Genomic DNA, 12,622 nt, shown 5'->3' on the forward strand with positions numbered 1-12,622 from the left:
CCCTTTACAGGCAGATCTGCCCCTAACTTTTCAGTTTATTTGTTTGGCCACACTCCTGAGGTTTGCTCAGTTCAGTAAACGTAATCTGAAACTGTGAGCCAGATCGGGGCTCCTGGCTTTTAAGTACATCCCCCTAAAACAGGCAGCGTAGAACTGCAAGTTTTACGTGTTTCATGTAATCACGGCACTTTTATCGGCTTTGTAACACAGTCAGAACTTAGCAGTCTGACTAGCTGTAATCCTTGTGCAATTATGGAGCAAAAATCACAGATCAGTGAAGGAAATATTTAAAAAATAATTAAAAAAACATTTTTCATTTCTCTTTTGAAATGAATTTTACTTAGTTTTATGCAATCACACACACGTAAGAAAAGCAGGATTTCCCCCAGATCTTTACAATTTTATAATTTTTAGTCTCTTGCAGAAGGCAGCCACTTTGATTTCACCTTCGGGCCTGGGCCCCAGCCCCTCACGAGTCAAGCCCTGGTAAGAGCCGCGGCCTCGCAGCAACCCGCACAAGACAGCGAGCTGCTTTTAAACGTGCTTTTTTTGTTGCTTTTTTTGTTTTTTTCCCTCTACACAGCACCAAGTTCCAACGTAACCACCGGCCTTACACCCCGGGAAAACGCGAGCGACGCTCAGGTCTAAGGTTCAGAGCATTTCGGCCTGCCCTAACCTCGGCGGCGCCGCTCGCCCGCCGGCGCCGCTCCGCAGCCGTTGGCTGGCCGCCCGCAGCCGTTGGCTCGCGCGCCCCCGGCGCCCGCCGCGGGACTCGAACCCGCGAACCCCGCGCGGCGGCCGAGGGGGCCCCCGCGCGCCGGCGGGGCGGGGCGGGGCGGGGCGAGGGGGCGGCCCGCCGCCGGCTGCGCCCCGCCCCCCCGGCGGGGTCGCGGTCACAGACGCGGTCGCCACGCGCCCCGCCATCGTCGCGCGCCCTTCCCGCGGCGGGGCCAGTATCGCCTTTGCGATTGGGCGGCCGATCCTCGCCGGCCAATGGGAGGCACTTACGTAACGTGACGCAGCACCCGCCTTCGGCGCCATCTTGCCGCTGGTCGCGGGGAGCTGAGCGGGTAGCGGTACCGGCTGCGCCATGCCGCACTACCAGACCTGGGAGGAGTTCACGCGCGCCGCCGAGAAGCTCTACCTCGCCGACCCCATGAAGGTGCGGCGGGGGCAGCTCCGGGACCGGCGGCGGGCCGGGCCGGGCCTCGGCCTTCCCCCCGCCGCGGGCCCGGTGTGTGTGGGCGGGGGGGCGGCCGCGGCTCCCGGGTGACGCGCCGTATAACGGCTGGGGCTCCGGCGCTGTCGCTTCGCCGCCTGCTCAGGGAGGCGTCCCCGTGGGCCTGGTCCTTCTGGACTGCGAGGCCTGCTGCAGCACCGGGGCTTTAATGGTCTGTAGTGGAGAGGGTCTGTTTCTTAGCAAGGTTGTGACCTTAGGCGCTCCCATAACATGGCTTCTCGGCTGTAACTGCCGAGAGGGGAGCGGGGCTCTTAGTAAATGAGGCTGCGGCTTTGTGGAAGATGGCTGTGTTCACTAAGGGGGTCCTGTGTTAAACGATTAGAAGAGCTGCTTTTTTTTTTTTTTTCTTCCCCCTCGGTTTAGTGTAGTAACCTTAAAGGGAGAAAAGAAGCAGTGACCAAGAAGAAGGGGGAAGGACTCCAGAAAACCTGAAGTCAGTTGCTGATGTAATAGCTTACCTTTCTTTTCGAAGAAACAGAACAAAATTCTCATTTAATACTGCTGACAATGATTTTAAGAGACAGTGTTTCAAGCAGTGTTACCAGTGACCTGAATCAGCTTCAAGAAGCTAATTTCAAATAAGTTGTACATTTGCCTGTTCACATCCTGCCAGAGTATTGGGAATTGTGACTAAAAGATTTCAGCTGAATGAAGAATATGTTGAGGACTAGTTTAAGTTTATTATATGACTTTATAAAAGCATGAGGATATTTCACTTTTGAATTTGTCTTCCTAAAGAGTAAAATAAAACGTACATTTGTTCTTACCATGCAGTAAGCAGCAAGACACTTATGCAAATGGAAGGTGTTTGTTTTCTAAAAAATAATTTCTTTAGTCATTTTTTTTCATAGAATCAGTAAAGTTGGAAGGGACTTCTGGAGATAATCTAGTCCACTCCCCCTGCTCAAGCAGGGTCACTTGAGCATGTTAGACAGGGTTGCATCTAGGCAGGCCTTGAATATCTCCAGAGAAGGAGACTCCACAACCTCTCCAGGCAACCTGTTCCAGTGCTCTGTCACTCTCACAGAGAAGAAATTCCCCCTCACGGTCAGGTGGAACTTCCTGTGCTTCAGTTTCTGCCCATTGCCTCTTGTCCTGTCACATGGGACAACTGAAAAGAGTTTGTCCCCATCCCCTTGACACCCTCCCTTCAGGTGCTTGTACACATTGATAAGATCCCCCCTCAGTCTTCTCTCCCCCAGGCTGAAGAGGCCCAGCTCTCGCAGCCATTCCTCATAGGGCAGATGCTCCAGCCCTCTGATCATCTTTGTAGCCCTATGCTGGACTCTCTCCAGGAGCTCCATGTCTCTCTTGTACTGGGGAGCCCAGAACTGGACACAGGACTCCAGATGAGGCCTCCCCAGGGCTGAGCAGAGTGGCAGGATCACCTCCCTCCACCTGCTGGCAACACTCTTCCTAATGCAGCCCAGGAGACCAGTAGCCTTTCTGGCTGCAAGGGCACGTTGCTGGCTCATAGTCAACTTGGTACATGACTATTGCTTTCTAATAGCCCCTTTGAGGAGTGTAACTCATGCAAAAACTTAGAACAGCTTAGATCTTAAGGTCTTGAGTCTTGGTCATAGGTCTTGGTTCAGTGTTCTCAAAAGCACATACTTTTTTTTTCCCCTAGATAATCTGGTTGAGACTAGAAACAATAGATATGGAATCTCTGAGTCTGGTTCTGCATTCAGTAGCAAGCATTTTGTGATCAGTCTGTTGTCTTGGAGTTTGTTGTTTGTTTTTTATTGTGATTTTGAGAACTTTGATTTGAGAGTCCGGAAGGACTGTAGGTAGATTAAATCTCAGAGCAGGTATCCACAGTAGCAGCTGTTTCAGAGAGGAGCTGAGTGCTTGCTTTTACATTTCAGTTTAGCCTTACAGAGTCTCGAAAGCAGTTTAATTTGAAAGAACTTTATTCAGTGATCTGTTTTTTGTTTATTACGAAAGTATTTTTATCTTCCTCTTCTACTTGCAAAAACATCAGAAGAACCATTCAAATCTGTCTATAGGATTTAGCCTAGTTATTGAATCCTTTGGAGGAATTAACTGCAATGACTGGAAATCTGACATTTTTTTCATAATAGTTTAGATGCCATAGAAGAAAAGAAGCAGCGAAGTGTTGAGCTTACTCCACCTGTTACCTTCTTTCAAGTCTCCATAGAGTACCAGGTTTTCAAATGTTTCTCATCTATGAACACAAGTTTCTGTTTAGCTTTTTTGATGTGTATAATACTGGGGGACAAGCCGGGTGCTTTGCATTGACGTGACTCTTGTAGTTTGTCTTACCAGTTGTTTAGGTTCCTGCAACTGTTCATTTGGTAATTGCCGCATTACACTGGTAATGAGTTTACCAAGTCAAGTTTACCAATGTCACTCTAATACTGTTCTAATATGCTAGACGGGGAAATGTCATGGTTCAGTCTCCAAACCATGCTAGCCATAGAGGTGTTGGACAGCACAGTTGAAAAACCACCATAGAGATCGTAAATTGTTTTTGGATAGTAGGTGTCCCTTACAGTTCTTAGCTGTCTCCTGGCATAAGCAGGAGAACTTTGCCTAATTATGTAGTTTCAGGTATCATGCCAAGGGCAATTAAATGTTTAAACTGAGCTAGTTTTTTTTATTATTATTTTTATTTTTTTAACTACTTGACATGCCATTTTGCCTTTCATAACTTTTTCAGTGCTTTTGAGTCTGGACTTTCAGTTCACTTGGATAAATCTCAATTTGGGATATACCTTAATGGTCAGTTGTCTGTACCCCTAGTGGAGAAAATCTCTGGGTTTCTGATCCAGAACTTAGCCAGTTCCTTACTGGTGTCTGCGAACAGGCCAGTGCATGATGATTGTTAGTTTCTGATCAGTCGTCTTCATGAGTCATGGTCATCAGACCCTTGAGCTTCAAAATCTGTCAAGATTAGTTCAGTCTGTTCAGTCCTTGATTCAGTGTTCAATACCTTGAAAGAGACTTGGTCTGTCTAAAATACTTCATCAGATCTACAGCTAGCATCTGGCATAAGAAGAGCATATGGTTAACTCTGGAAACTGAACTGGATGTTTAGATTTCTCTTCAAATGTGTGCTGCTTAGCACTCTTAAATCTGTCTGCTGTCTCACAGCCTTTGCCTCAGCTAGGAGAAGTCTCAGAGCTACGTAACAAACTTGCTCTGCGTCCTGCTGATTGGAATTACTGATACTAAATCCTTTTTTTTTTTTTTTTTTTTTAATTTAGACGATTCTCTGTCTTCTTATACCACATGTGAATAAAGTGGAAGGATGATGAATGGATGCTGCTTTTGATCAAGGAAATGATATAGACTGTGGAGCAGTGCATAATTCTAATAGAAGCATTCTGAATTTAGGCAGTCTTCCTTCAGATGGGTTTTGAGAATTTTTAGCTATAGATGTTAACTCTTAATGTTTGTTATTTCAGGTGCGAGTTGTTCTCAAATATCGTCACTGTGATGGGAACCTCTGTATCAAAGTAACGGATGATGTAGCCGTAAGTAAGGAACATGCTCTCAGTGCTCAGTGTACCTCTCGAGGATTTGGATTTTGCTATCAGTCAGTTTACAAGCTCTTAGCCATTATCTGGAGAGTGCCTGACAGTTTTCTAGAAACTTACTGTGCTCAGCTGTACTTAGTTGCTGTTTGTGCCTGATGTTGACCTACTGTTCAAATCTGCATAGTCCAAGAAGCATTTTCATACTTTAATGATCTTCTCGTAAGTCTTAACATAACCATTACTTGGCCTAAAATAACTATCAGTAACAGTCCATTTTACTCCTGTAAAAGAACAAAAAAACCTAGGAGTAAAATTGCAGGGTTCCAGGCTATGTAGTAGCTGCATAGCTAGGAATACCCTACTGAATATATGAGGAGAGAAGAATGTGTACAGTTAAAATAAAACAAAGAAGGACTTTCATAGAGCTATTCCAGCAAATTCTGTAGCATAGACACAACAGAGTTTTCGTATTCCACTGATACACTTCATAATAATTCTGTTGAACTATGTAGTCCTGTGCTGGTAAAAGCTCTTACATGATACGACAGCTTGCATGAGTGTAGTTCTTTTACACTTGCTTGAAGTAGTGACAACTACTTAACCTACCTGATGTAGATTAAGCTCTTTCCTCATGGTTATGAGACAGTATGTCTTGTAATCAGTGAAATTGGAGCGTTAAACGGAATTAATAGATTCAGGAGATGAGATCTCATCTCCTGAAGTAATGATCTTATGATGTCAGTTACACATTCAGTAAAACTTGTGGGATATACACATAAAGTGGAATTCTGCAGTGTCCTTCCTGTACAAGGAAGATGTTACTGTACAAGGAGAAGGAGCTACTGTACAAGCAGCTGCTTTTAATGATTGCCCTTGTTCTAAACAATCTGGAGGAGTATTCTAGAAACTTTGAGAGGTTATCATGTGAAATGTGGGGTAGCACGTAGAAATGGGATTGCATACATGTGCTGATGATCCCTGTAGCTACAGAGATTCCTAGTGCTAATGATGCTTCAGGCAAGCTGTTGACTTTCTGCAGTCCAAGGTAAGCAACAATGGTCTGTCCTACTCTGAACTGGAAAAAATAATTTTTTTCTTTCCAGGAAAAGTAGTCGGGCATTTAGATGCCAAATATCTGAGAGACAGGCAAAACTCCAATGACACTTTTTCCCAGGATAGTAGGGCTTAGAGTGGGTGAGAGGTTCAGTGTGGGGCACTGATAACAGGAGGATGCAAAGGGCAATTTAGTTAAGTCTTCCATAGTGGAAGGTCAAGTAAGGTGGATTCATGAACTTGGACTTCTCAGTTGCATGCCTTCTTACTTGCTTCCACTCATGCAAAGCAGTCACACTGTTTTGGAAAGAAAAGGTTGGGGGAGGGAGAGGAAAAAAAGGTTTCCTTACAACTAACTCTGTAGAACTAATATAGCTGGAGGAAAAACTGAACTGTTCTATTCTGCTGATTGTCTCTGAATTCAAATGGGAATTTAATGCTGTCAAAAGTATTAACAGCATTGGAGAACGGAGCATTCTGGTTTTGTTGATTGCTAAATCAGTCTGGACTGTTGTATAGGTATAAGAGTCTGGGAACTTAGTCTGGGAAGAAACTAAGTAGAATCTCTCTGATCAGTTACTGTCATATTTATTCTTGTTCCTCTTGCATTTATTGGCTTATTGTGTGAAGGAGTCTTTTAATTAGGTGTTATTTTCCATGTTTAAGATGGTCTTAGAAGCTGTTTTTTCTAAAGGGGGGGGGGAAATCTGCTTCATCAGGAAACAATGTATTTTGTCACCAGCATTGTTGCATTAAGAACTTTTGAAAGCAAAGTAACTTTGCTTTCAGAATACAGCGAGTAGGAAAGTAATCTAAGGTTCAAAATCTGCTTCCATATTTAGACACTGCTAACAAGGGTGTCTTTAAAGAGAGTTTTATAACCCAGAGTTTTCCACCTTTTCTGAGAGAAGATACTGGGATAAACCTTAAACTTCACTGTTTTTAAAATGGAAAGCAAGGTTATTTAAGAGAAACTAAAAGGTAAATGCAGATCTACATAAAACTTAGACAACCCCCCTCATTTGGGCAATAGTCATGAAAGTGAGTGTAGATTTGTATTGATGTTGTATTGGTACTGCCTCATGGTAACAGCACACTACAAATGGAATTTTGAGTATTTTTTGATACCAAGTACAAATTTGTTGCAACTATAAACAGAATAAAAATAGTTCAAGTGAAATCTGATATTTAGTAACTTTCTCTTACAGTGTTTGCTGTATAGAACAGACCAGGCTCAAGATGTAAAGAAGATTGAGAAATTCCACAGTCAGCTAATGCGACTCATGGTGGCTAAGGAATCCCGCAGTGCTGCCATGGAAACAGACTGAATTGCTGAAAATGAGTGCTCCGGTCATATTTCACTGGAAGAAAATATCACTTGGATTTGAGCAAATACTGGGACAGGAGATGCTTTTATGTACCAAAGTGGACTGATGAAAAGCCTGAAACTATTTTCCCCCAGACTCCACTTTGGAAAACCAGGAAAATAAATGCTTTCAATTGAAAGCTTATATTTATTTTTGGAAACTGAACAAGAAACTATTCTTACACATTAAATATGCTAAGAAGACATGTAAATCTTTCTAAATATATAGTACGTTATTCTTTGATAGGCAGCAAGCATATTTCTGAAAGTTATGATATGGTTTCATATAGATTACATTGTGTTCATATCTTGTGCTGGTGTATTCTCACAATGAGAATGTTTATTAACCTGACTAATACTGTAGAATGATGACTGGATCTTATAAACATATGCATAAATGATATATGTCGATGAGTTTTAGGAGAACAGTTTTCTGAACTAAGATGTTAAAATTGCAATATATATTAGCGCTGTCACTAGCAAGATTTTAGCTTTTAGTATTGATCGTAAGCTGTGCAACATGATCTGTGATACAGTTTGTAGAACTGTTATGTTGGCTAAATAATTAAACTTCTGTATTTGAAACAGTAAGTAAAACCTTTATTGAATATTGCTAGATATCATATGGGAAGCTGGGAGTTTCTTTTCTGCCTAACCAAATATTGATATTTAAAATGTGTTTTTTAAATCTAGTAGTGAACTACTTTATGCTAGCAGCAGGGACCTTTTCCATCCTAGCCTCAGGCAGAGTTGAAGTATATCAGCAAGGCAAATTCTAGAAGCTGTCACCGATTATGTTAGTTAAAAAAGACAACCAAACACTATCCAGACTCTCTGTTTTAGTAGCTTTCTAACTGTGCATTTTCAAACATTGTCTGGTGGATGGATGTCGGCCAACTAAATGAATGAATGAAAACCAGCTTAATAAATACTTAAATACCAGTGTCAAAAATAGACCAGTCCTCATGTGGCTTAGATTTGTTTCTCATTGTTACCTCTGGTAGGTTGATGGTAACTTTAATTGTATTTTACAAAAGCTTTTGCTTGAAAAGCCAGTATTGAAATTGATACTTGCTTTGACTAGATCTTGCATACCTAAAAACAGATGGGTTTTATATGTAACTATGCCATTGGTATAACCAAGCTTTTTCTGGATTAATATTTTGGCTTTAACCAAACCATGAAAGTGAAGAGAGAGCCATACAAAGACTTGTCTGTAATGGCATTTAAATATAACAAAACAATCTACTTAAAATAGCCACCTACTGTCACTTACGTAAAAATAATTGATCTACTGAAAAGCAGTGGAATTCTGACACTTGCCAAGGATTCGAAACAAAATCCAGACTTGAATATTGCGTTAGATTACCCTTTCAGCTGAACATACAATGTTGCATATTGTTGAAGAATACTTCAGTGCTAGACTGTTGTTGGCTACTCAGTTTGTAGTCTGCAGGAGTGACAGATAGATGTGGAACACTTTCTTGATTAATTGATTTTTCTTTTTGAAATACGAATAACTGAAATCCACAAAGAAGGTTAAATTTTGTTCATAGCTAATCTTTATTAGGGATATCATGATACCATGAGAACTTTCTTTGATAGGTCAAATCATTGTTATATTTGTAACATACCATGCTAACTATTTAAACAATTTTTATCTAAAGCAGTATTCTGCAATAAATGATTGTTACACAGAAGTCTTACATGGGTTGTAGCAAACAAGTGGAGCTTTAAGCTGTTTGGTTAGCAGGCATAAAGGCTGCAGCTATTATGGTGTAATCTTGGACATCTCTTCTAACTTAGTTTAGTGTATAGAATCTTGTGTCAGCTAAGTTACAGATGGCATGACTAGTATTTGGTCATGCAGGGAAGAATAAAAATAGAATTGTAGATGGACTTGATGTACCAAGTGGCCAAAATACTTGATTTAGAGGCAGGCACTCTTGTACAATGTGTGGGGGAAATAATGGTACTGTATTGCTGTATTGGAGTAGTGGTTATCAAGGAAAAGGTGGAGGGTAGATTTCTAGTGCTCTGAATTCAGAAACTATTTCTGTAAAACTGTAAGGAAATATTAGTGCTATCTTGGGAGTATATGTTGTTAAGCCTGGCCTCCACATGCCTGCAGAAAAATGAGGGCAATACGGTGCAGTCATAATGCACAAGATCATTGATAAAGTGTTGATAAATTAAACTTTTGGATATTGTAGGCCTTTTAAGAAGAGAAGACAGAAGCTTCTTGACTTTATTTTGGAGTCTTCAGCCACTTTGATATTTACTTTGTGTGTGAGGGGGAAGCAGAAACCTTATGAACTCATAAAGCTCTGCTTTTCCTAGTGTATGCCTTTGTTGAGAGTATGCACGTGTGTATATGTACACTGGTCACTGTTCCTTAATAAACTTCTAGTCAATGAGTTGGTCTGTCATGTTGCCAGCTACCTGAAGCTTTCCACAGGTACATGATGATAAATTGAGTTAATTGGCTGCTGCCCGACCAAAGGGGTTTCTGACTACATTGGGTATCTACGTGTGAAGCACTGAATTTTGCAGCCCAGCATGTTAGCATGTACTTCTGATTGCCAGTGAGCAGTTTGTGCCAATTGCTAGCTGCTAACAGGCAGCTCAGGAGCAGATAGGCAACTTGTGAGGGCTGTAGACAGAGGTAACTGTCTTCACAGGAGAAACAGGAAGGAGGGAAAAAAAAAGATTTTCCCTTGCTATCACTTATTTTGTTGCTATATGTTAGTTAGCATCTTAAATAATCTAGTTCTGTTCTGTGGAGTTAGATTAACGACGAATACAGGTCTTGTCACTGCACAAAGAAATTGGGTTAGTTTCCTTTGGAATTCATTCTTTCCACTCCTGATGTTTTCACTTCCTGGGTTCTCTGAGCATTTTGATTTCACTTTTTTCTTTGTGCACAGTTCTTCAGTAGGCAGTGTCTGATTTCTTACGTGATGCTACATAGTTTATGTTTTCAGAATTTTAATAGAGCTTCTCTATATGTAATTTATACTATAAGCATATTCTGAATTGCAGAAAGATTCTTAAGCTATCTGTAGAATCAAGAACTTTGTTCACAAGTTTTGGTTTAGAAACAAAAGCCCTTTTCATAAGCATGTCTACAAGTGTCCTAAGCTAACACTTTTAAGAGTGTCAGATTTATTCTGGGAAGTTGGATGCTTTCATGCCCAAGTCTGTCAAAATGGGAAATGGAACTGAAGCCAAGCAGATGCTTTTAAAAGTATTTTAACTCATTAAAATAATTATATTTCATCTTAGTAGGTTCCTTCCTACAGAGTATATTAAAAAAGTGAATTATATTCAACATTTTGCTGTAATAAAGGTGAAGGAGCCCTGATTTCTGCCAGGCACTGTAAGACTTAAATGATTATTACCTGAGGTTGATCTTAAAAGATTGAGTCATCCAGAAAGCACTAGCCCTCTTGCTATAGGCAGAACAAATCCTCTCACTTTATTCAGTTTAAGGATGGTAGCACACTTGTTCTCCAATGCACCTGTGCGTCTTTCACTTCCTCCAGTTTCTAGTTTAGAGGAAGATAAACTTACAGCACAGGAATGATACTGTAATCACCTTTTAAATTAAGTTTGAGATATACAGCTGAAAAATCAATATATAAAAAATAGGTGACATTTGGTTACGTATTTAACAACTTACCTAATTCTCGTGGAGTCCAGCTTCTGAACAAGCCAGTTTTCTTCAAGAGTCTATCAGCATTAATGTGTGACCTTAGGCTGTGAGTGCTTAGCTGAAAACATTATTCCTGTGTACAATACTCTGTGCTGAGATAATTTTAAAATCCAGGTGACTGAAACAAAGCTGCCTTGGCCAAGCATAAATAAGGAGTCTTACTGTGAAGATCCCCTAAGAATGGCACCATTAACTTTTTTAAAGAAAACCAGTCTGTGAATAACTACACCTTAGTTTTTGCTTCAACTGATGGTTTGTCTTTCAAGATATGGGGGTGTCTGTTTTCAGAAGTGATATTGCTTTAAAAGAATATGCTACATGACTTGGATTAATATAGTTTGTCTGTATATAGAGATTTTTATCGCCTTGAATGTTCAAGAAGTAGTATTTAAACACAGGGAAAAGTGAATTGTCTTTGTTGCTGGAGACATCATAAAAATATGCCTTTCACATCGTTATTTTTTCAGTAAGTCGACTGACTTCCAGATAAACTTCTCTACTTTTATGCTGAGCTATCTTTAGTGAATTACCTGTATGGAACTGTCATACTCCGAAGGCAGATGTGGGCTTTTTAGTCCCTAGAACTGTTGAGAACGATGGCATAGTATTTTAGAAGCAGAACAGTGAGCAAAGTACAAAGCATCATAGTTCACTAACCCCTGTTTATTGTGCCCATTTGTGTAGGCCCTGTTTTAAAGTACTGCTGCATTCTGCTGTAGCAGACTAGCTGCTCTCAGGAGAGCGTGGGCTTAAATTGGACCACGTAAAACTGAAGTCTGGGGGAATGCAGCCAATAAAAACAGGGTCACTGTGCGACTGCGGAGTTGATTGTTCTCATACGAGTACAGGCCCTGTTGTTGACGGTACAGTCCTTTGTTTCTGGTGCAGATACAAGCATTTCTTTTGTTACATTACAGCAAAGTTAGTTGCAGATGTTTGTTCTTAGAGTAATGGGAACATAATTACTTTCTGCCATTCCATAAACATCTTGAGCCATTAATGCCATCTCAGAGAACTCTTAAAAATGCACCGTCTTCTAGCAAGAACCAGTTTGCTCAGCCGATTAGTACCTCCCATGAAGACAGCTCCTACACATTGGGAATTTTGGCATCATAAAACTAAGACTGAAATGTTTCTCTTAACGTGCAACGTTGCTATTTATGAAATAGCATTTTCTGTTTACTTCAAGATTTTTGAGGGTATTTTTCTTTCTCACAAATTTTGATCTTGTGCTCAGATTCCTCACCTTTTTTTGTGGTGATTCTTACTCATTTTGTCAGAATATACAACATTAGTCGTATTGAGAGGTCTAGGGGTGGTTGGTTTTTTATTTTCTTTGAAGTTGTATTTGCATGTTAGGCACATTTTCTTTTCTGCTCTAGAAGTAATGTTTCTTCACAAAAGGACTAATCTGCAGTTTTCTGCCTGTGCTGAGAGCATGATCTTCCTGAGTATAGGCATATGTTTACAGTGAGATTTCAAAGACTTATTCCTTAGAGGGGGAATGAGTTTTCTTGAAACCTACTGAATGGGTTTTGGTAGCCAGTAGTGAGCAAATGAGAATTTGCTGTTCACATTGGCTAGCAAAAGCCTGTATTTTAACATTGTTGCTGATGCATGCAAATATAACTATCTATATACAGTTCTTCTATCATTATGTGGCTAAAAGATGAAGGGCCTGCCTCAGGGCACTTACAAATTAAGTTCTGGCAAAATGTGTGTGGCTTAGGGAAGCTACCTCCCAA

General features: G+C 40.9%; 1 protein-coding gene across 1 annotated transcript; it reads left to right on the plus strand.

Moving 5' to 3' along the window:
• The first annotated feature begins 1,038 nt into the window (after positions 1-1,038).
• On the plus strand, positions 1,039-9,579 carry SRP9 (signal recognition particle 9). The gene is made up of 3 exons (XM_062571596.1): positions 1,039-1,162; positions 4,672-4,740; positions 7,005-9,579. The coding sequence occupies exons 1-3, from the start codon at positions 1,091-1,093 to the stop codon at positions 7,122-7,124; spliced, it is 261 nt and encodes an 86-aa protein (XP_062427580.1). The 5' UTR covers positions 1,039-1,090; the 3' UTR covers positions 7,125-9,579.
• Positions 9,580-12,622: the final 3,043 nt, after the last annotated feature.

This window comes from Rhea pennata, chromosome 3, assembly GCF_028389875.1.
Source record: "Rhea pennata isolate bPtePen1 chromosome 3, bPtePen1.pri, whole genome shotgun sequence".
NCBI lineage: Eukaryota > Metazoa > Chordata > Aves > Rheiformes > Rheidae > Rhea > Rhea pennata.